Source organism: Perca fluviatilis, chromosome 18 (assembly GCF_010015445.1).
Source record: "Perca fluviatilis chromosome 18, GENO_Pfluv_1.0, whole genome shotgun sequence".
Taxonomy (NCBI): Eukaryota; Metazoa; Chordata; class Actinopteri; order Perciformes; family Percidae; genus Perca; species Perca fluviatilis.
The window spans coordinates 13,432,777-13,458,289 of record NC_053129.1 but is presented as its reverse complement, the minus strand read 5'-3'; the positions used below and the strand labels follow the sequence as shown (position 1 = coordinate 13,458,289).

The window sequence follows — 25,513 nt, the reverse complement described above, 5'->3', positions numbered from 1 at the left end:
CTGACATTGCTTATCTCTACGACATGCAACAATCTTGAATGTAATATTTACTTCCGGGGTCCTAGGTCAAAGTTGACCAATTGACGGTAGCACGCTATTGGCTGACTGTCAATGTTATGAAATTTCATTGGATAGTCGAACACACGCCTTTCGCCAATCTGAAAGATCACAACAGACGCCAAGGTCAGGAAATTATCTTAAAATATGTCAAATGGGCGCTATAAGATGTAGTTACGCGTCTACAAAATGTCTAATGTTAGCGGACATCCATTTGGTTTCTTAAACGAATGCTAACAGTTCAAGCAAACACCCACAGTTAGCTAGCTAGCAGTGCTCAGCAGCACAACTGTAGCTAAAGTAACATTAGCTTACCTAGCGTTATGTCAACATAACTTGCACGTTTTGCCTTTTTACTAGCTATTCATTGAAAACGTTTCCATAGTCGTCCATATGGATTTAATCATCCTATGCCTTTATGACTTTTTCAAAAGACATTTATATCTGGCTAGTTCTAGTTCAGCTAACGTTAGTTGACAATGCTAAACTAGCCAATGTTAACGTGTCGCTGTCAAATGTTAACAACAATGTCATCTGTCCAGTGTCAATATCACATGCTAGCTGCTTGTTAAGATGCACCAACCTGTACTAATTATTCTCAATATGACTGACAGACAGAGTAGTACGTGTCAGCTTTACATTAACGTTATAGCTAGCTAACCATCGTTCAGCTATTGTGCATGATATTAACATTAGCTAAAGTTGTTTTTGTTGGATTTCTTAAAATGTTGTTGAATTGTAATATTTTGTTACAACCGCTACTCGTTTCATATGCTACTGGTTGGCCTCATGTTAATCATACACCAAAAACAAAGTAAACCGTAAAGGGTGTCAGCATTAGCAAGCAGCAAGCCAAGACTAAAATGTCTCACTGTAAGATGATAGTGCTTTGTGGATGATATCCATGCTGAAAAAGCAATTGTCTCTAAATAACTAAGAAATGATCAGATTTAATGCACTTTTTTGTCTCTTAGCTAAGTCACATTTTATAAAGGGTTTGTAACATCTCCATAGAAGGTGCAATAGGATGCATTGCTGTTTTATCCATGTGTACTGGCATCACTAACTCACTCCTAACCATGCTCACATCACAAGTATTTTCACCTTCATTTGTCCCTTATTGTCTACCTCAGGTGATTCATGTCCGTCTGATTGAGTCAACATTAAGCATGCTGACTGCACAGAGGGCATGTGCAGCGATGGCTGCCCGGCGCCTGGTTAGAGCTTCTTTCTCCTCAGCACACACACACCGCTCTCTGATCCACACTTCCATAGCATGCAAGGACCAGGATGAGCTGCATCCAGAATGGGCCAGTCTGGCTAAGAAACAGCTGAAGGGGAAGAACCCGGAAGATCTGATCTGGCGCACGCCTGAGGGACTCAACATCAAGCCTGTGTACACCAAAGCAGACTCAGTTGACAGGCCAGATGAGTTGCCAGGAGTATTTCCCTACACTAGGGGGCCCTATCCTACCATGTACACATATAGACCTTGGACTATCAGGCAGTATGCTGGCTTTAGCACTGTGGAGGAGAGCAACAAGTTCTACAAAGATAACATTAAAGGTAGATTTTGCCCATGGGGGCGGAGTCCTTAATCTCACCATCTGCACCACTTCTATTGTCAATTAACAATTAACAATTATTTTTCCTAAACTATCTTGGCAGAATTAACACAAAGTTTTCGACATCATGTTCCTGGAACACATTTGAACCCTACAAAAAGTCACTGGCTTTTGGCTGTTATGTCTCCCTAGGACTTGGCCGTTTAGCTATATATTCTGTTATATGAATACAAGCAGACTTTGTAGTAGTGCAAATTTGAGAGAGAATATATTGCACTCCACACTTTAGCCAAACTGCCTATGAAATTCATTATTATACTGGAGGCTACACGTTGAATTGCACTGAATAATTAGGAAACTAGATTAAAGAAGATGGAAAGACTAAATAAATATTGATTTAATATTTAATAAGATGACATGTAAGGTCACATTTGTATCATGCAAATTATGTACTTATGAGTAAGGTCAGAAACTGCATGATAAGGTTTAACTTTCTAGAAGGTCACCAAAGCTTGTATTCTGGTTGGCTCAAGCTAAAATAGTCGAGCATATTGACAGAATAAATAGTGGATTTTTCAAGTTGAATTCGTGGTGTTGTTGGGTGTGAATTTTATTTTTCTATCTGCTCCAATTTATGACCTGTCCCCTTACGTATCTCCATAAGTTGTAATCCACTATCTCTTTTGCTCTTTCATGTCAGCTGGACAGCAAGGTCTTTCCGTGGCTTTTGACCTGCCGACGCACCGCGGGTATGACTCGGACAACCCCCGAGTCCACGGAGATGTCGGCATGGCTGGAGTTGCTATAGATACGGTTGAAGACATGAAGATGCTCTTTGATGGAATCCCGCTGGAGAAGATGTCCGTTTCAATGACAATGAATGGAGCAGTGATCCCTGTGTTGGCGATGTTCATTGTGACCGGAGAGGAGCAGGGCGTGTCTAAAGCCAAACTAACTGGCACCATTCAAAATGATATCTTGAAGGAGTTTATGGTACGCAACACCTACATTTTCCCCCCGGAGCCTTCCATGCACGCCATCGCAGACATCTTTGCTTATACCTCCAAGGTAGGTCCCACTTTAGTGTTACTTAATATGTAATCTGCTTGTATAGTACTTACTTTATGTCATGTTCAGGGTTTTCCCTATACCATTATACAGTAAGTCTTAGGCGCAGCACCCGAGCCGTTTTTGGCAGCACCTAAGCAAAATGAATGTGAAATGCGGCAAAACACTTGCCAAAACAGCAGCAAAACAGCGGCAAAAACGTTGATAAAAAGCATCAAACTAATTAAAAGAGTTTTTTCTCAGATCCAATGATTGTAGTTGGACCTCTTTAACAAGTTTTGTTTTTAAGCTTTCTGAGTGTTATTTATTTATTATCTGCTCTAGCTTTCCCAACATTTCAGACCCAGATATGGTGATAATAATGGACCTAAATTGTGTCAAATTGCACAATTTCTTTTATTGAAAATCATCACATTTTCTTGCGGAAAGACCCTTAAACCCCTCTGCCAAATATGTGCACCTAAGTCTTTAACAAACCCAGGGAAATCACTGATGTTGGTAATGTTATACTACTCATAGTGGGTTTTTTAACTGATTCTAATGACTCTCCATGTTTCCAGCACATGCCTAAGTTCAACTCCATATCCATCAGTGGCTACCATCTTCAGGAAGCTGGGGCTGATGCCATCCTGGAAGTAGCCTACACCATCGCTAACGGCCTGGAGTACTGCCGCACTGGTCTTAAAGCAGGCTTAACAATCGATGAGTTTGCCCCGAGGTACAAAATATTAAGATCTTAATAAGTGTGGAAGAGACCCATTTTGATTTACATATCTGCTAAAGCCTGCAATATTAATAATAGTTTTATCAAGCATTAAGAAAATAACCCTCAGAATAGCTTTGAAGATAAAAAAAAAAGCTACATATTGTGTGAACCTTCCTTCCTTTAGTATTCTCATTGAGGTTCATTTAGATAATGTTCCCGGATCACAGTAATGAGAGTCTAATTAGAGCTGGTCGATTTTTTTCCCCTAAAAAAATCTGCAATTTTTTTTATAAAAAACTCGATTTACGATTCGATTTTCCCCCCCCTCCCATTTAAAACAAAATAACTGCGAACTGTAAATATATTTTAAAAATATATATTTATTGTATTCAATTAAAGTGCATCAACATAAAAAAAATTGCAAAGGCAAACCCTTTATCTAACTGAAAAGTCACTGTGCAGTGTGCAACAAAGATTGTTAAACATCCAAATTATTTATACTGTATAATGAACTGTAAGACACATGTAAGGCTGCATGGTTCGGCTCGACCACAGGTCAGTAGTGGCAGCATAAAAGTCAATTCCCTTCAACTTGCTTATTATCTTTTGCTGAGTGTTGTTATACAGCTGAGGAAGAGCAACATCAGAGAAATACTTGCGGCTAGGTACTGTAAATCGAGCGTCCAAAACTTTCAGCATGTTGTTAAACCCTCTCTTCTCAACAGAGTAAACTGGCAGCATATCCGTAGCTATGTAGAGGGTAATTGCCTGACTACTACTGAAGAGGGGGAGAAAAAAAATCTAAAAAAATCAATTTTTTTTTTAAATATGAATCGATTTGACCTACCAACTTGATTTTTAAATCAAATCGATTTTTTTCCCAGCCCTAAGTCTAATACTTAACCATTGAAAAAAAAAAAGCTATAGTGCGTAGTTTCTGTCGCCCCCATGAGGAATACTAAGTAATGACAACAACACTGTCAGCGCGTCCACATAATACAGCCTTCCGTGATCGCACACGTGCACCCACCCTCCTCCACGCAGTTCCTAGTAGCCAAGGAGGACACGGAGGAGTACAAAAAACATGATGGACTCTTCAGAAGAGGTCATTATCTTCACTCGATTTTCTGCGCGGGAAAGTCACCAGACGACAGTCTTCTGAACATAGCCATACTGAGAAATACAGAGAGAGTTGTGTGGAGCTGATAGTCTTAATTAGCTTTGTAGCAACTCATTTGGCAATGGCTTGAATGTAACGGACGATCATAAATATCAAAAAGTTACGCACTAAAGCTTTAAATGTAGGATGAATGCCAAGTCTGAAACTGTTTTTTTGTTGTTGTTTTTTTTTATTAAGATTTGTACTTTTAGTTGAAATCTTAGTTATATCTATCACATCTCATAACACCATCACAGTATCCAATATGTGTATGACACATTCCACCTCTACAACATACGGCCCCTCCCAAAGCTCAACTCCAATCCGGCCAGACCTACCTTCTAAATACAGTACAAGTAATGTGTGTTAAATATATGAATATTTTTAAATCACTGAAGTTTATTATTTTAAACATACAGGTCAGAAATAATACTCTCACTACCTTTCTATTTATTACATTCTTTTAATCCATGCCTTTGCTCAAATTATTGCTTAATATACTAACGCAACCAGGCTGGATATAAGAGATAGCGTAAAATGAGAAATGTGCTGTTGATGAACTTTCATTAGGTAATGTCTTAAGTTAAAATAAAAATTCTGATAAGTGGGTTTGAGTTCCAAATAATAATAAGTATTTAACCAATCCCAGTGGGGGAAATTCCGTTTGAAACCGCAGCAAACTAAATACTGGAAAGCAAGCCAAGACTCGAGGGATACAAGATGTCAACCCCGACACTTGATTCTAAGGTGTGACTTAGCTCTTAGCATCACCAGTGTCCGTAGATGGTGTCGCTGAATTTGAAAGAGGCCACATTACCTTTACACTTATTCCCTTTTAAGCGGGAGCTTGGGCTGTCAGTCATTAACTACCCAGTTCAGTTTCACTCACTCGCTAACTGAAATGCCTTGATAACAACGGAACTCAAATACGTATGCGCTGCTACTGATACTAATGCTACTAATAAACTAGTTCTGCCATCCATGATGTTGTTCCTTATTAATATTCCGATGCCACTGTGCATGTTTGACTAATGCATATTAACTAAGTGTGACAGCCATATTTGACTAGCAAACCAATACCTTCCTCTTTATTTGTTGAACCACCAGATGGGACTGACAGACTGAATCAGCATACAATTAAAGCCAGATGGAAAGGCTGCTAGTCCAATCAAACCGTTTAAATAGTAATGTATACAAATACTTACAATTGAGCCCAACACAAAGTGGGTAATATAGATGTTATATCCAACATTGTAGCTGTCTACTTGTTTCTCCAGGGACTGAACTAATTGTAATATGTATTCTTGCTGTTATCCATAATGCTTCTTTTTATGCAATTCTCTTAGGCTCCATTGGCTCCATTGTTTTTGTTCATTTTGAACTAAATGATCTTTAATGCTGCTGTAGACAGAAGATGGTTCTTTTCAGTCAACTACACAATTGCTCCACTTCAGCAACCCTGCCCTCTGTCCAATTCTTGTTCCTTGCGTTGTACTCCCATTGTCTCCTCTTCATGCCATTACTCGGATAATAGCGGAGGTATGTGTGAATGCAGTCACCACAACAACATCCCGATGGCCCAGTCCAGCTTGACCTTTTCCACATAATGGCTTGAGAGACGGGGCTTATAGACAGCCACTATGACTCAATATAGAGATGTCGCTTTATTGTGTGAAATGGAATTTCACACAATTGGTTTCCACCCAAAGCTATTATCTCTTATAGTTCCAAATGTTACCTAGACTCACAACCAGTGCTTACCCCCGGGTTCGCACAAATACTGGAACTTAGTGTTAAAATTGTGACTGTGACATCATGCTTTTGGACTTTTTAATGTCACTGTTGTCGACTTTCAGTGTACTGTCTTATTAGGTTTTTGGAGCAAGAGGAAAAGCTTCTACAGGAAAGTAAAAGGGTGGAAGTTAGTTTGTATCTTTTCTTTAGGCACATACTGTATCAGTTGTCCTTCCCTCTAAGCAATATGCATTGTTTTATTTGATACGCTGCAAAAACGTGAAAGAACAGGTGTTGAAATTCATCATGATTAATTCCAGCTGATTGATGCTCATTTTCCTATATAAGTGGACCGATAATCGATGTTTGGGAGTTTAAAATCGTATTCATACATATTGACCGGTTGAATTTCTTTTTTTATAAATGTATAGCATATACATCACATTTTGTGGGTCACTAAAATGTTTGTATTTCTTTTTAAGAATCATGACCACGATATGTACTGAGAAGGACATTTGGCGGTTAAAAAATAAAGTTGTTAGTGCTGTCTGGAGGACTGTCTGTGTTAGATTATATATACACCGATACCAATATATCTGCAATAAGCTAATGTCCGTCAATTTATTGTTCAAGCTCCAGTACAGTAACCCCAATGAGACACTAAGCTACTTGGGTTGCCTTCCTATTAAAGACCATATTAGTTTGCATTGTCTGCTGTTGAATGTGAAAGGTTGCTGTACTCCCAACAATGTCTCAGCCTTAAACTAACTTAAAGTGATGGTTCGGAGTAATTCATCCTAGGGTCCTTTGCACCATGACCTCGAGCCAAACACCCCCTCAGAAGCTTTTTTCACCTGGGTCTAACATTGGGAGAGTTAGCGTAGAGTAACATTATCAGCTGAATAGCTTAGCGCAGGGGCTAATGGACCCACGTTTGTATCTCGTAAGTTACCCCACTAATAATGCCCGAAATGATACCAAACGTCTACAAGTAGTACAAATAGGTTATGCTCTCATAAAACGATGGATTGGAAGGTTTGTAAGTACACCAGAAGTTTATGTAAATAACACTTGCCTGCTGGCTTCTGCTCTCTGCTGTTGTTGCTGCTGTAAGACGAGTGCTTAGGGCCGTCTACAAATTACAACACCGAAAAGAGATGCAACAAAAATATATATATTTTTTAAAGTAAGTGCTGTAGTATAACTAGCAGGAGACAAGTAATAATTGAGGTAAGTTTGGAGACAATACCTTATTTAATCATTAAATTAATAAATATTTTTGTTGTACCCTCTTTTCGGTGTAGTAATTTGTAGACGGCCCTAAGCACTGTCTAACTGCAGGTAGCAGCAGCAGCAGCAGAGAGCTGAAGAGAGCAGGCAAGTGTTCATAAACTTCTGGTGTACTTACAAACTTTACAATCCATCGTTTTATGAGAGCATAACCTATTTGTACTACTTGTAGACGTTTGGTATCATTTCGGGCATTATTAGTGGGGTAACTTACAAGATACAAACGTGGATCCATTAGCCCCTGCGCTAAGCTATTCAGCTGATAACGCTACTCTAGCTAACTCTCCCAATGTTAGACCCAGGTGAAAAAACCTTCTGAGGGGGTGTTTGGCTCGAGGTCATGGTGCAAAGGACCCTAGGGTGAATTACTCCGAACCATCACTTTAAGTACCAGGTTATTTTTTTTTTTTTTGCGTTTTTTGTCGGTATGGCAGTTTATTTAAAACTCTGGCACTGGACAGGCTGCTTGCTTCCATTTTCTTCTATCTTTTTCCAGTAATAGTGGTAGTTAAAACTGGGTGAAGCCTGTGACTGTATCTGGTTGTTAGGATACTGACATTGCTATAAGGCATAATTAAACATAAAGCTTAATCAGTTCTTTTCACATAGTGCTGTTTGTGTTTAGATACTCTAATTGTGGTGGGTTTATCTCGTGATGTGTTGTGCTTGCTTATACAAATGGACTCTGATTTCTATTTTGTGCGGAATTGCTCTCATTTTCAATTTTCAATGAATTTTAATAACTGACTATATTTCTCTTGTTTTGTCAGGTTGTCATTCTTCTGGGGTATTGGGATGAATTTCTACATGGAAATTGCCAAGCTGAGGGCAGGCAGGAGGTTGTGGGCCACGCTCATTAAAGAGAACTTCCAGCCTAAGAATACCAAGTCTCTGCTCCTCCGCACACACTGCCAGACTTCAGGCTGGTCTCTAACAGAACAAGTAAATACAAGCCAGAGTTTGAAAGTCCTTTTAAAATGTACGGAGAAACTCACGCATGTCAAATGAGCAAATAGTGATTAGAACTTTCCCCTGTGAACCCTCCTCTAAGGATCCGTACAACAACGTGGTCCGTACAGTGATCGAGGCCATGGCGGCCGTGTTCGGGGGGACCCAGTCTCTCCACACCAACTCGTTCGATGAAGCTCTGGGCTTGCCCACAGTGAAGAGCGCTCGCATTGCCAGGAACACCCAGATCATCATCCAGGAAGAGTCGGGCATCCCCAAAGTAGCAGATCCCTGGGGGGGCTCGCACATGATGGAGGCTCTCACGGATGACGTCTATAACAAAGCTTTGAAGGTTTGTCATGGTGACCAATGGGCAACAGCCTGGACTTCCTTCCAGAGTAATCAGTCGTGTTTTATTATTATTTTACTCTGTCCATTTTCTTTTTGCCCAAAATTCACTTTAAATATACAGTTAGGGGCTAACTACACTCTGTGAAATATTTTAAATACTGTCGTTAATGAGAACTTTAATTATTGTCTTGTGAGGTAAATGTCATTATACCCAAAGTGAAATGTCTACAGAAGTAATCCACCATCATTGAGTCAGTCACTCTTTTACAAGCTGTGTTTCCCTTTGTATAGTTCATTAACGAAATTGAAGAGCTGGGAGGCATGGCCAGAGCTGTGGCAGAGGGCATTCCAAAACTTCGTATTGAGGAATGTGCTGCTCGCAGACAGGCCCGCATTGACTCAGGTACTGTATCAATATATCATAAGCTTATTTGCCTAGAAGCCTCTCATGCTTTCATCTTTTTTAGCTTCTTCCTCTGCGTCAAGCACTAAATGCTCTCTATCTCTTAACTTACCAGAGCTGCCAATGAAATGTAAAGGTTTCATTTTTGACATCAAGTGAAGCGTCTGAAATGGTCACATATCTTACCGGATTTGGTATGAAATATTTGTATCATTGTCCTAACCTGGGACAATAGGTCTAACTGTATTCGATCAACTTTTTCTTGGTCTCGTTTGTCTTTTTTTTTTAAAGAGTACCTTCATAGTCAGAGAAGCCTGCTTTTGTTGATTTTCACTATGCAACATCTCTTTTTTTTCTACCCCAAAACAGTGTCACAAGGCACTGACATTCCCATGTTACTTTACGTTACCGTGTTACGTTTTTTAAACCAAGGACCCCTTAACTGAAAGAGAGATGGAGCAGGGACCCCCTTATACATATATTGTATAAAATGAAGCTGCATAATAAACAGGGCCTACAATTACATGTAGGGTAGCCTAAAGCCTTTTTACATACCTTTTTTGCATAGAATACTAAGCTTTTAAAAAAGACTAATTGTTGGCATGATTTTTTTAAATTACATTTTAAATTTTAAAACATACATGTGGCACAGTGAATCCTTAGGATGAACCATATCTGTGGATGGCTACCTTAGTGACTACCTTACCTATGGGCCAGTAAGCCTATCTTCAGTGCGGATTGATATTTGCTAATAATATGTTGGCTTCATGTTAAAACTTTAAAATTTTTGAAAAGACATTCAAAAATTTACAATAATTTGGAGGCCCCCCTGCAGTGACTCTGAGGACCCCCTAGGGGTCCCGGACCCCCTGTTGAAGATCCCTGCTCTAGAGTTTAAACTTTCAATCCGGTAAGGTCAATACTCTGTTATAAAAGCTTTAGCGTGGAGTTAGCCTTTCATTGAGTCAGATAAGATTACTTTCTGAAGTCAAGATGAAATAATGTTAAACTTAAGTATTACAAGGATTTACTTGTGTCCAGCATTCAGTAGTAGTGCCCTATTTTAAGTTTGAATTGAGCTGAACTGCAGCATAATACTGGGTTTGCAGCTTTGGCTATTAAAATGCTGATTCTATCACTTGAAAGAACCCTTAATCCCAACAGGTGCCTTGTTAGACCTTGACTTTTAGACTTGGATAGGAAAGCAGCTCACACAAGATCGTATCAAAGCTTGATTCAAACCTACGGTGTGTATTTTGTGTGATTTGTTAAGGTTGTTATCACATCCCATGATGACAGAAACGAGTACAAGAGAATGGAGCAGAACAGAGCTTTCCTCCATAATCCCCCTGATGCCTGCTCTCATTGATATTCATTGGCTTTCTGATCTACCCTCACTGCACATCTTTGCTGCTGACATTTGTTTTCACTTCTGATGGACCTTGAATTCTGATTGACCATTTTGGGCTCTCAGATCATTTTTGGTTTACATAGTACATAATGCAGGGCTCCTACATTTTGATTTATCCCTAAGAAAGTAAAGGATATTAGCACAGTTAGTAGTGGGGAATAACCTCAATAATTCAATTATTTAGAGGGAGTTTCCTTTCTGAAGATGTCTGTTTTCTATGTCTTCACTTTTGTTTTTCTAAAGATCCTTATTCTGCCTTGGATATCCTTGGATAACACCCTGACAAGGTTGTTCACAAATGTGTGTTTTTGGTGGTTATTGGTATTTTCCCTGCTGATTCCCATACCTGCATGCTGCTTTCCTCTGTTCTTCTTCAGGATCAGAAGTCATTGTCGGGGTGAACAAGTACCGCCTGGGAAAAGAGGAGACTGTGGAGGTGTTGGCAATAGATAACACTGTTGTACGTCAGAAACAGATTGACAAACTGAAGAAGGTTAGTGTTCCTTTGAGATTTAAAATAATAACACACACACACACACACACACACACACACACACACACACACACACACACAACACACACAAAATCAATGAACATTCTCTCCAGAAAATTCTCATATTGATGTTGGGATTTGAAGTCCCCAATAAATAATACGATAAATGTACCAAAATCCATAACGCGTGTACAGTATATAAAGGTACATTTTCAAGATATAGACTACTTTATAATGTCAAGATTTTGTTTTAGTTATTGGTCTTGTCAATACTAAAAAGAACAATTTCATATAATGTGAAGAATGTGATTTTAACTTTTTACCATTTGTTTTGAATACTTCAGCAAATATCCGCATATACTAATATTGTGAATTTATAATGCACATGAACAATAAATTACACTTAAAATTACATGGTTATTTCATCTTCTAACATGTCATCTTCTAAAAGACATAATTCCATAATTACCCATTTTCTTCATTATTTGAAATATAATATAATAAATATAAATAAATACAAAAATAAATATAATTTTTAAGTGGTGGTATATATATATATATATATATATATATATATATATATATATATATATATATATATATATATATATATATATTAATACTTTCTTTATTGGGTTTTAACAGTTACAATTATAATACAATATAATCGTCCAACCCCTCCCCCCTACAGCTTTAAAAAAAATAAAGAAAAAAGGATATACTCCCTAGAAGAGTTAGCACATCGTCATAAAATGTATAAATCCCACATTATAAAGCTACTAGTCCAGAAAACAAGAGAACTGACACGTCCAAAAAAGAAAAAATAATAATAATACAGTGGTTTTAGCAGAAATAGATATTTATAAAAGACCGGCATGCACACATTTAAAAAAATAAGTAAAACTAAAATAAAAACCAGAAGGATGATATAACAAAGGGGAATTGAGGTAGGTTACTCCATTTTAGAGGCAGGGGAGCTCTTTAAAATATCTTATAAAGGGGGACCATGTGTCTTGAAACTTACGTTTCGAACCCCGTATCATGTATTTAATCTTTCGATTTGAATGTAAGACATCACTTCTTTCAACCAGCTTTTATGTGTTGGGGGGTCTACCTTTTGCCACTGAAATAACTCCTTGCCAATAATGTAGTGAAGGCGATAACCGAACAAATATCTTTCCTAAGTTACCCTCGGGAGCAACGCCGCAAATGCACATTAAGGGATCAGGGTCAATTTGGATGCCATAGATATTTTTATATGATTCGAAAATCTTTCTCCAAAACTCCTCCAACCCAGGACAAGTGGTGGTATATTTTAAGATCAAAGGTCCATGGGGCCAAAAAAAAACAACTTTAAAAGAGTGTTTACATGGAAATGAATACATAATAAGTTAACTATAAGGTGAAAAACAATATTGGATGATAATCATTGTTTTATGAGTATTTTCACTGGTCAAATTTGACCCGCTAACACAAAAAATGTGTGCAGCTTTCTAACACATTACAAAGGGTTAAAAATAGTATATCAATTTATGTTGTTAGCAAGGCAGATAAAAAAAACTTATCCCATATTTATGGCATGTTGCTCCCTTCTTCTGTTGTAGGTGAGGGAAAGTCGTGACCCAGAGGCAGCGAAGAAGTGCCTGGCAGCCATTGAGGAGTGCGCCCGAACCGAGGAAGGCAACCTTTTAGCCCTGGCTGTGGAGGCAGCACGAGCCAGGTCAAAATTCCCACAGTCACTAACTCTAATTGTGTAATGACCACTCTTGTGTCTGCACGACTTTAGCGTCATCATAATGTAACTAAGCTGTTACTTCCATAGCAGTCTGTTTTTTTTTTAAATAACTCTAAAGTTTTAAAGGGGGTGGCAGTAGCTCAGTATGTAGGGGGTTGGGAACTGGAGGGTCGCCGCTGGTTCAAGTCCTAATACCGACCAATACGGACCAAAGTATGGTGGTGGACTGGTAACTGGAGAGGTGCCAGTTCTTGAGCAAGGCACTGAACCCCAAACAACTCAGGGCGCCTGTCAATCGACAGCTGCAGCCCCCTTACTCTGACATCTCTCCATTAGTGCATGTCTAGGTACTGAGCATGTGTGTGTATTTCAGGCCTGTGTGTAGTGTGTATTCTAACAACAGAGTGGAAACCTTGTAATTTCCCTTGCGGGATTAATAAAGTGTAAAGATTTCTAAGATTAGCTAGACCCATATATAGATTTTGTAATTTATGCTTGCTAAATGTATTTATTTATTTTTTTATATATATATATAGCTGCCAGAATACCAAAGTCAAATTTCTGTTGTATCTATTGGCAAGGCACTATTAATCTATACTGTAGTTTTGAGCAAACTTACCAAAACCAAGTTTTTTTAAATAGAGACTAGTGAAGAAGATATTGGTATGTAAAGCAGGTCACATGTGAAATTAAATCTTATTTGGTATAGCCCACAATATCAAATGTATTACCTGACCTGGATATGAGGGCCGCACACATGTGGAGAAACTGATTATGACACTGATACTGGTAGGCCTGTATCAAGGAAAAGAGAGATCTGACAAAGAGTCCACATGCTGATCACAGCCCACTTGCTGAGAGGCTCAGGACCAGGATTGCTTAACAGCACAACTCGCACGATCATCTTAAACCACTTCAACATCTCATGCAATTTTACTTCCATTAGACCTTTAATCCATCTCAATATAATATGCTTCATGCTTTCATTGTACAAATGATTCAGCAATTGACTTGCAAATGACACAGAAGATCATTGCTATTTTATTACCCTCAATGCAACAGTGGTATTGTGGGAAATGAGACTAGAGTGAATCTTTCTCCAATATGAAACAGACACTAATAAGCAGGCCCGAAATGTTTTTTTTTTGCTTTTAATGGAGATGTGTTGAAGGGTAACTACCGTTTTCTTTTTTTCAACCTGGACCCTATTTTCCTATGTTTTCGTGTCTAGATTGATATATTAAGTGTCTGACAACATTATGAAAAGGATTTCTAAGGAGGTCGATCTTTCTGTTAAAGAGTAAGATCCTTTTTTAAACATAAAAGCATCCGCGAAATTGCGTTTGCAAAAGCCAACCGACTCCATGTAAATAAACAGTAATTTTAGCATCGTGAAATACACTTCATTAAAAGTTGACAGAAGGAAAAAAAAAAAACAACTATGAAAAGCTGTTTGGGTCGTCTTTCCACTTTTCCAACCATCACAACTTGGTTTTAGTTTTGGTTGAAATAAACACATAGTTTACCGATTTACATGTGAAAATCCGTTGGTTCTATACACGCTAAAAGTACTGCTTTTTTAAATAGAGTCTGGTGGGTTTAGCGCTAGCGACTTCAGAGCTGTTTCTGGTTAAAAAAAGGTCTATCTCTGAAGGGATCCTTTCCATAATTGTGTCAGACACTTAGAATATCAATCTGAGCCTGTCAGTGGCAAAACAAGCACTTTTGTGAAGGTAAATGCAAGCTGGACAATTGCCCTATTAACTTACATTTTAGCTTGTTTCGACGCTGCCGACTGCAGCAATCTCGCTTAATACTGGACCAATGTCAAAGATTGTTGTTCCCATCAGTCACTTAGACACAAAAACATAGGAAAATAGGTAAAAAAAAAATGGTACTTACCCTTTACCATTCTGTGTTTAATAAGGTATGATTATAAATAATCCAGCTAATCCAGACGTTTGCATTCAGTTTATTGAATGGGCTCTTAAAGTCTTGAAGTCTTAAAATGAATTGGAACAAATTGAAGAACTGGCTGCCTTACATTATTTATCGTCATAAAGTGAACATGTATTGAGGAAGATGCTCTCTTTTTATTTTTATTTATTTTTTTAGATGTTCGGTCGGTGAAATAACTGATGCTATGAAGAAAGTGTTTGGTGAACACAAGGCCAGTACCAGGATGGTGAGCGGTGCCTACCGAAGCGAGTATGGGGAGCATGAAGAGATCGCCGGGGCCCACAATAGGTACAGCATAAACCGAATTAGCATCTTTACATTCATTATGCACAGCGTGATTGCCCGAAGGTTAGAGCCTCAATTACCCCCAATGTCCCTGACCTATCTTGACTGAACTTTTAGAAACAGTTTCATATATGAGTGTGTCCTTCAGCCCTCTTGAAGTGGTTGTGTTCCAGATTACTTTAAAATTGCTTTTGTGAACCCTCTGCTTAAAAAAAGAAACCTGGGCTGGATCCCTTTCTTCCTCAAAACTATAGACCAATTTCCAAGTTGCCTTTTATATCAAAATCCAAACAAGTTCTCTCTGCACTGGAAAATAACAAATAACATGCTTCCCCTTGGGCACAATTTTTATAGATATGGTGTCTCTTTTTATTTTAATGCTGGTGATATGCAGATGTGCTTGCCCGTTATATCCACAGACCCTGTAATGCTTAATGATTATCTTTTGTAAACATTTTCTTCAGCTGAACTAGGACAAAACCGAGATCCTTGTCATTGGCAGTGTTGGGAGTAACGCAATTACAGTAATGTATTCCTTTTCGCTGTAACGCAGTGATATAATGCATTACTAATTAAATTTCGGTAATATTATACTCGTTACAATCGCAGTAACGCAAGTTACAACGCAGCATTTAGTAGTGTATTGTGTTTTTTTAAGAATTCACCAACACCACGAAACATTTCTGCACAGGAAAAAAAACCTGCGAGTGTTATTTCTTGTTGCTGTATTCAATGGTTGAGATGACTGCAGAGACCGATACATTTGCGAGATGGACATTATTTTCAGGAGTTATTAAACTGCGTTGAAGTGCTGTCCTGTTTCAGAGCCAACCAGAGACGGTACGGACAACATCTGTGTCCAAACAGGTGACGCTAAGTCAGCAGAGCAAGAGTGCACAGACAACTTCTGTGTAGTCTACTTCAGAATAAAAGCACTTCCTGTGACGGTTCGCAGTAAAATGAAATTACTGTTAAATAAGGTTGTGTACCTTTTCACATATCAGCTGTAAATCAAGTACTGTAAATAATGTAAATATTGAGTTTTAATCACACTATAATTGACTATTTCCTTTAGACTGTTTTAAACTAAACATGAATTTCTTATTCAAGTCCTTTAAACAAACATTTTCCAACAATGCCATACTTCAATACAATGTAAGGTACTTTTAACCCTTGTGTTGTCTTCCCATCAACCTTGAAAAAAAACCTTTTTTTCTCTACGTTTGTTTTTGATTTTTCCAACGTTTTAAATTGTTACATTTTCTCCTACACACTTTCAGTGCTTATTTCTACGTCCCATATTTTCTGATCTAAAACAAAAATTGAAAACGGGTCAATTTGACCCGAAGTCAACACAAGGGTTAATTGAGTATTTTCATTTTCTCCTACTTGCCTATTGAATGTTTTACTTCTCTATTTTTATAGCTTTAGTTACTTTGCATATTCATATTAATTATAGAAAATATTATGAATAATCTATGATGTATTAAAGTGGATAAAGAGGAGACTTTATTGATCCGGTGGTGAAATTCACAAGCTAGCTGCCAAGTCAAACTTCCGCTGTTATTTTGGTGAAAGTAACTGAAAAGTAATGCAAAAGTAGCGTAACGCATTACAATTCAGAGACAGTAATATTGTAATATAACAAATTACTCTCAAATGACAGTAACTAGTAATCTATAATGTATTACATTTTGGAAGTAACTTGCCCAACACTGGTCATTGGGTCCCATCACATGGCAAAACAAATTCTGCCTTGGGCTCTTCCCCTATTTGATCATATCAAGCCTGTTACAAGGGATTTTGGTGTCTGGTTTGACAGAAATTTGTGTTTTGAGCAGCATACACTACAAAGCTTGTGCAATCATGTTTGTATCATCTTAAAAACTCCCTGATCTTATCATGCCTGGATAACAGCAACAGCCTCTTTACTTGCCTGAACCGAAAATCTGTTGATCGACTCCAGACTGTACAGAACTCAGCTGCCAGGGTTTCAACCAGTACCTAGAGACTGGATCACATCACTCATGTTTTAGCTTCTTTACACTGGCTCCCAGTATGTTCTAGAAAATATTTAAAAAAGGCTCCTAATGGCCTCTCTCCCTGCTTTTTCTCTGACCTCTTTGTAACGTTTGTGCCGCTATGTACTTGAGCTCCTCGGGCAGACTTCTTTTGTCTGTTTTGTCTAAGGCCCGGCCGAAAACTGAATGGGACGATCTGCCCAGGGAAATCAGGTCTGCTGAGTCAGTGAAGTCCATTCTGAAAACATACTTTTATCGGAGAGCCTTTCCTGATTTTACTTGAGTTTTGAAATGTTTTCTCTTACACTGTATTGGTTTTTATACACCAAATTGTTTTGTATCTGTTCTCTTTTAAAACCTAATGAATTTGTATTTGTTTGAATTTGAGTTTGTTTGAGTTTTTCCGCCTGCTGGAGCACTTTGTAATTTGGATATTTAAAAGTGCTCTATAAATAAAGGTTATTATTACTCTACTAATTTGTTTTTCAAATCTCAGAGTTGCAGATTTTAAGAAGCACGAGGGCAGGAACCCTCGACTGCTGGTGGCAAAGATGGGGCAGGATGGTCACGACAGGGGTGCCAAAGTCATCGCCACAGGGTTTGCTGACCTGGGCTTTGATGTGGACATCGGACCACTGTTTCAGGTCAGTGTCAGATGGCAGAATGGAGTTAAATAGACCTTTTAACATGCATTTAAGCAGTGTAGGTCAATTCTTGACTAAGGTCTCAGGTAATTGTAAGTGCCCTAAAATGAAGAAGAAAAAAAAATATAGTAATCATCAAAGGTAGGGAGTAAGATATAAGTCACTTAAACATTTTTGTTTTAGTTTATTGAGAATGACCTACAAACGATATGTGCTTTTGATGCTAAAACCCACATTGCTTAAAGAAACTCGAGATTCAATGATATTCTAAGTCTTTTACAAATGAATGGTTTTGCGATTCTTTTTCTTACAGTATCCTGCCAAACACCTCTTTGTATTTAAGAACGTACAAACTTTACAGCTAGGAGGGCTCTTAATTGGTGCTTTGTTGAAGCCAGGTGCGCTGAAAAGTACTAATACTTAACCGTATGCATGGCACAGACGGACTAGTTGGGAGGCATGTAAACTGTACAGTATGTTGACTGCTGCAAGTGCATAACAAGAGGAAGACAACTCTTGACCATTCACCTTATATCTAGGTCTGTTCCAGTTACATAAAGTCACACACATTTCCCTCTTTAAGTGTACGTTTTACCTTACATCTATTTTCCAATTTGATTGTATGTATAATGGGAGCTTTGAATGACGTTAACTTGAAAAGACCAACATATTTGGAGTTAAAAAAGCAGCCTATTGACCTTTCTGTTAGTATATTTACAGTACCAGGCAGTGCAAAATTGCCCAAAACTCACATTTAGACTTGCCGGACGCAGGTGCAAGTAGTTACATTAATTAATGATTGCTGCATTCCATTCAGGTGTGTCAGCACCAGGGTCCTGTTACTGTGCGTGCTCGCTTACTGCAGAGCCTACAGGCACACTCAAATGGAATAAAGGCACCGCTAATCTTATTAGTTGGACCTGTGCTTTCCCTGCTATGACTAGTTCAAGTATTTGCTATGAGACAGGTCTGTAAGCAGTTTGATTGCGTTTATTCTCTGTGTTAAAGTACAATTAAAACCTTTTTTTTTCTTTTTATGTAATTCATTTAAAACCATCCAAAAAAAAACAACATAACCCCATTTCATGATGTCATATGTTTCATTGATCTTTAACTTAATTACATGCTACAGTAACACAGTCAGTTGTTGTTTTTTGATCCTGTTCACCCAGTTGAACTTAGATTTGGATGCTGGATATCATATGACTGAATCAATGTGATGTTGTAACATCCTGATGACTCCCTGTCCTGAAGCTGTTCAGGATGGATCAGTCTTCTTTTGTGATAGCTTCCAGTAGTACAGCTTCCATCAGTATGTTAGTAGTAGTAAAACAAATATTATACAAATCAGATGAAATGAAAAATTAGAAAAGATAATATACTAAAATACTTTACTTTGTAGTAATTGTATTGCACCAGATTCTATTGTATTTTTCCTTTCTTTCTCATGTTTCGTACACCTCAGTCAGAGTTGTGTTTTCTTTATGTTTCCATGTCTGACTCTTGGGTGAGCAGACTCCCCTTGAGGTAGCCCAGCAGGCGGTCGACGCAGACGTACACTGTGTCGGGGTCAGCACGCTCGCCGCAGGACACAAGACCCTGGTCCCAGAGCTCCTCAAGGAACTACGGAAGCTCAACAGGCCAGATATCCTGGTCATCTGTGGCGGCGTCATCCCACCACAGGTAACCTTTGATTTTCATGATTATCTAATCTCTAACCGTGAGAATTTCCTGTTTGATGTCCTGTTATATGACATTTAGTAGACATCCATCTTGCTTTGTTTCTCGTTCATTGTCTCTTTAGTTTGTCTTCGTTTCTGCTCTTTCCAACGCAAGCCCCTTAAAGGAATACCGGACCCAATCAATCACTCAGCCCGTGTTACTGTGAATTCTTGAAGAAAAATGTGTTTTTCTCGCATGCCTCCATCTGAACAAAGGAAATTCATCAATAATTTTTACTTGGCTGCTGGCCTACTTAAAGCCAGGAAACACACCATCATGTATCTGGTTTAAAATCATAATCCTGGCATAATGTGGACATACAATGAATCTGTTGTGATCATCATGACCACACCGTAGGGTTTCCTTGCTTGCATGCAGTGCAGTGTCATTTCCTGTCATCCTGTTCCTGTCAATCTTAGTGTTACATTTCATCTCTTTCCTTTTGGTGATACTTCTAATTGAATCCGTTGTAGCATAATTAACAACATAGGGACTGTGTACATCATTCTTTCACTGAATGAATTAACTGCAGTTCACATGAACTGTGTTCCACCTCTGTGTGTATGCAGGACTACGAGTTCTTGTATCAGAGCGGCGTGTCCGCCATCTTCGGCCCAGGAACCAGAATCCCACAAGCTGCTGTGGAGGTTATTGACAACATTGAAAGGAGCCTGGAAAAAATCCGGCAGGTCATGTGAAACTCAAACTACAACTTGAAGAACTGTCTATTTATGTTGTATCAACAACAAACGCCACAAGTGGGAACCCACACTTCTGTATAGAATCAGGTCGCAAAAGATTGTAAAAAGCTAAAATGTCCTTTCCCACCGTGAGAACACAGCATGTTCAGCAGTCAAAATGATAAAAAACCTGTTGGACAGGCATGGTTGTTATGAAATTAGATTTTTAGTATCCGCACAGTTTGCCGTTTTCAGTCCTGTAACTTCACAAAGAAAAAAAGTCAACATGTACCCAACAGTATCTAGTTTTGTTAATTCAATATATCTAAAGAAATCCTCTCCCACATAACTTCTTCAGTCGGATAAATGGTGATTTCACCCTAACAGCATGCCTGTGTGTGAATTGCAGTGGTTACAGCATTATTAATATCCTGTAAATATCCTAGAAATGGTCAATACTATAAAGTTAACACAAATGAAACTATATTAAGACTTTTACCCATACTTAAAAAAACAATACATCATACACTACATTTCAACAGATTAGGATATGTTAAACATAATACAGTACCATGTGAAACATTGGCTTGAGATGAGCAGAGCATCTTTTTTGGCATCCACGAATAAACCTTACATCACAGCACTATAAACCTACTTGAAATGTTATGCTTTTATTGTGAAATGTGTGTTTAATTTTCAATTACGTAGCAGGATGTCATTAGTGCTAGTGCGGTGCAAATGGAGGGGTAGAAATTCTAATCAAAAACCTCTTATTACCCCCCTGGGTTTTATGTTGATGGATATTATCATCTTGAAAGTGGCCTTCTGTTGTCTTGATCTCTTGCATCTTGTTTAATTCTTGCTTCAGTTCAAAGATAAAAACACATGTGATCACAATTTATTTGGAAATAATATTTTTCTACTTGTGATTCTTAATCAGATTGAGCGCTATTTGGTCTAAATAAATTACATGAACTTTGGAAATGTGACTTGTGTCTAAAGATTATGTGAATTGCAGCACTTTTTTTCTGAGATATTCAATCACTTTTGGAAATGAAGTTAGTAAATTCAATATTTTCTAAACCCTGATAAGGATAAGGTCAACTCTTTTATCTGAATCACAGTATCTCAAACCTACTGTAACTGGTGAGAGCTTATGAAAATTGGGAGGATGATTTATTGTGACATTGTTTTTGACAGTAAATTGCGGTAATTGGCTTGATGGAGGTGGAGTACATGTACTTGTTAGACTGTGATGTCTGCAGCAATAATGAGCACAGTCATTTCTGGTTTCAGCTGGTTATAATTGGCTTGAAAACATCAGAAGAACAGTATGTTACTTTCACAGACTGTGCTCATTTTCAACTCTTTCAACAAACCGGGAACTATATTCTCAGACAGGCTTGCTGCGAGCATATCACTCCGCCCAAGTACTATATTCTTCCGCCTGAGAATATAGTTCCCGGTTTGTTTACGGTTAGAAGATGGCTGTGTCTCATGTTACGTTGTTTTTTGTACACGCTATGACTCTACAAATCACAACATGTAAATAGGAACATGTTGGCGTTATTTTGTCACTTATTCGGAGCAGTAGGATTACTGGAACCATTTACCTGCCTGTTCTGTGATGGGCTGATGCCGCTGGAGCCGTCAGACAGCGTTACAGCACGCACAGAGATGAGAAGGGTATATATCGACTTGTCTTACTCAGGGGGTTACGGTGAATGAGCTAAATTCCAAATAAGTCGCCGTGTTCCTTTAAAAGAGAATAACACTGATTTAGCATTGCACCCCTATAACATTGTTGGACCAGCAATATTTCATTTTTATTCTATGCATTGTTCTTTGTTCTTTGTTGACAAAACCAAGTGCCTACATTACCCACAATGCAATCGACCGCCAACTTGATCCGAGATTCGGGTGTGATGCTAGCAGCTGTTAATGTAGCCTCAAGCCGATAGCAGCGATGAGGAGCAGGCTAAACCCGTCTGGTAAGCTCACTTCATTCTAATTTCACATCCCCTGATTTTTGATTTACTGTATTTTCAAACTTGCAGTCCTCAGCTCAGCCCCAACAGACGCTGACTCAAGTGACATCACTTGAGGACATTTAATTAATTTATTTATCATGTCACGCAACTGGAGCCACAAATAATTTTTGTTTTGTTTTTACATAAGCCGTAGTATACTCCATAAGACCTCATTCGATATGTTTTAATTTATGGTTTAGTAAATGCAACAGCCAGCCAATATACCAAATATACGTAAAACTAATGACAGCCCCATCAGCTACTGATGGTGAACATAGAAAATATTATACCTGTTACTTAAGACAAGTTATAGTCATTGTGAGCATGTTAGCATGCTGCCTTGAGCATATGTCTCTAAGCCCTGCTGTGCCTTACATCCTCACGGAGCCACTAGCGTCTTGTTCTCAGCTCTAATGGATATATTATGACAAGGGTTCTTAAAATTTAGATGAATTTAAGCATATAATTGATGGCAGGAAAAACTGCACTCTTTTAGCATGTTCATGCACAACACTGCTGCTAGTTGCCATGCAACCAGTAGCTTTCTCCAAGCTGCTAACCTGAAAGACACTTAGGGGGGTGCAGTTGGACGCAGTAGCTGGTTAGTGTATAAAATGTAAGCTGTTGAAAGGGAAAATATTAAAATGGGCCACAGATGGTTAAAACATAATGGATGCAGCGGTATCAGAAATAGGGCCGCATTGTTAGAGTGCATGTCGGAGAACGTTTGTATTTTAGGTGCATTATTTACACGCTGAAGTAGTTACACTGCATTAAGATAATGTAATTAATAGTGGGTTTATTGTTATTTGCTACAGAATGCTTAGTTTATGCAAAGTTGGCCTATATAGTAACTCAAAAAATACATTTCAATCACAACTGAAAATATGCCTCATTGTGTGTGTGAATAGAGGTGAATAAATATATGTTACATTTGGGGTTTGCACAAAATGTTTCGAAAGGGATGGCCATCGGCCCGCATTCCGCACTTTGAGCAACTATATATGATTAAATGTAATACATGTACAGTACAGGCCAAAAGTTTGGACACACCTTCTCATTCAATGAGTTTTCTTTATGTTCATGACTATTTACATTGTAGATTCTCACTGAAGGCATCAAAACTATGAATGAACACATATGGAATTATGTACTTAACAAAAAAGAAGAAATAACTGAAAACATGTCTTATATTTTAGATTCCTCAAATTAGCCACCCTTTGCTTTTTTGATAACTCTGCAAACCCTTGGTGTTCTCTCAATGAGCTTCCTGAGGTAGTCACCTGAAATGGTTTTCACTTCACAGGTGTACTTTGTCAGGGTTAATTAGTGGAATCTTTTCCCTTATTAATAAAAAAGCAAAAGGTAGCTACTTTGAAGAATCTAAAATATAAGACATGTTTTCAGTTATTTCACACTTTTTTGTTAAGTACATAATTCCATATGTTCATTCATATTTAGACGCCTTTCGTGAAATCCTTACAATGTAGAATCTAAAAAATAATCATGAAAAAAAAAAAAACGCGCATTGAATGAGAAGGTGTGTCCAAACTTTTGGCCTGTACTGTACATCCATTACCCCTCTGGACACCAAGTCAGCTACTGTGTTGAGGATCAAGTCTAGAAATCAGGGAGTAAAGATGACTGCATGCAAGTCCCACAGGTGCAACTTTGCCTGACTGGAATTCAGGATGAGAATCACTGTTTGGTTTTTCCTAATGGAGGCTGGAAGTGTGATGAAGTGATACTACAGGGAATTCACTGCCCACCACTTTATTTTAGTCAATCAGTTTATTTTCAAACATGACCAATGGATTATGCACACAAAAATGCAATGTTCATAGCTCTATATTCACAAATTCTAGACAGCACTGTCAACAGCAGTTACAAGATGCAATAAAAAAAAAAGCTACACATGACTCTGTATTTGAATCAGTAATCAGTCAAGCTTATTGAAAAAGGAAACTTTGAAAAGGGAATTCCTAGATTGCAACATGTCCCTGTTAGGTAGAACGTGTAAAGTAACATGAATTGATTATCCTCACAGAAATCCTTTTTTAGGCTTAATTAAATACAATAATATGAATAATTATGTGTTTTATTTATACAGCACTTTTCAGCACTCAAAGACACTTTACAGAGTTATAAAAATAAATCCACACTAAAATACACACACACACACACACACACACACTGTGTTCCAAATTATTATGCAAATGATATTTTACACTGATTTTCCTAAATAGCCAATGCAAATGACAGTCACTGTCATTTTCAAGTCACCAACCGTTAGGCTATAAGTCGAATTTCATCGAACAAACCACCCAATGAAAACCGTATTCTTTTAAAAAATAAATAACTCAAAATGCACTGTTCCAAATGATTATGCACAAGAGAGTTTCAAAACATTTTATAGGTTGTAAAGAACTGAAAATGGTCATTTGCTGAATTTGCAGCATTAGGAGGTCATATTTACTGAAATCAAAAGCTATTTCAATAAAACCCATCTTAACAGGGTAAGTTACATGTTAACATAGGACCCCTTCTTTGATATCACCTTCACAATTCTTTCATCCATTCAGAAAATGACAATTTTCAGTTCTTTACAACCTATAAAATGTTTTGAAACTCTGTTGTGCATAATCATTTGGAACAGTGCATTTTGAGTTTATTTTTGAAAAGAATGCTGTTTTCATTGGGTGGTTTGTTCAATGATATTCGACTTATGAATTTGAAAATTATACGTCATTTGCATCGACTATTTAGGAAAATCAGTGTAAAATATAATTTGCATAATAATTTGGAACAGTGTAAATCACACATTAAAAGCAGCTCTAAAAAGGTGAGCTTTGACTTGTGATTTAAACATGGACAGATCGGTGCAGATGTGTTTGGGGACAGAATACAATAATATGCTGTTATATGCTATCATGGGAATTTCCAGTGAAATCTATGCAGTTAATACCTTAGTGCAAAAATTCTTGCGTAGAGGGCGGCGTAGGTCTTCTATTTTGCGTACGCCGCGTTTACAAATGAGGCCCCTGGTAGAGCGTGCGCCCATATACCCAAAAAAATCTTTAAAATACAAAACAAATGAGCTGTCTAGCTGAACTCCTTTTTGATGTTCCAAAACTTTAAAAGAACAAGTTGGACTTATTCGCTTTCTTATCAAGAGTTAGATGACAGGATTGATACCACTCTCATATTTGTCTATTTAATAGGGATTATGGTGACATAATCTATAGAGACGTT

The 25,513-nt window shown here is 38.0% G+C and overlaps 1 protein-coding gene across 2 annotated transcripts; it reads left to right on the top strand.

Annotated features, from left to right (window-relative positions):
• Positions 1-74: 74 nt before the first annotated feature.
• Positions 75-21,220, top strand: mut (methylmalonyl CoA mutase). Of its 2 annotated transcripts, none has more exons than XM_039782294.1 (13): positions 75-183; positions 1,191-1,623; positions 2,323-2,690; positions 3,251-3,408; positions 8,350-8,521; positions 8,631-8,879; positions 9,170-9,281; positions 11,070-11,185; positions 12,790-12,905; positions 15,036-15,167; positions 17,682-17,829; positions 19,345-19,512; positions 20,121-21,220. In XM_039782294.1, the coding sequence occupies exons 2-13, from the start codon at positions 1,227-1,229 to the stop codon at positions 20,247-20,249; spliced, it is 2,265 nt and encodes a 754-aa protein (XP_039638228.1). In that variant the 5' UTR covers positions 75-183; positions 1,191-1,226; the 3' UTR covers positions 20,250-21,220. The 2 variants fall into 2 exon arrangements, with proteins under 2 accessions (XP_039638228.1, XP_039638227.1); XM_039782293.1 differs by lacking the exon at positions 75-183 and adding an exon at positions 232-255.
• The last annotated feature ends 4,293 nt before the right edge of the window (positions 21,221-25,513 follow it).

Excerpts from the sequence above, each read along its gene's own strand:
- mut (XM_039782293.1), top strand. Across the intron at positions 8,522-8,630 it reads GCTGGTCTCTAACAGAACAA|GATCCGTACAACAACGTGGT; the intron begins GTAAATACAAGC and ends CCCTCCTCTAAG. Across the intron at positions 8,880-9,169 it reads TCTATAACAAAGCTTTGAAG|TTCATTAACGAAATTGAAGA; the intron begins GTTTGTCATGGT and ends CCCTTTGTATAG.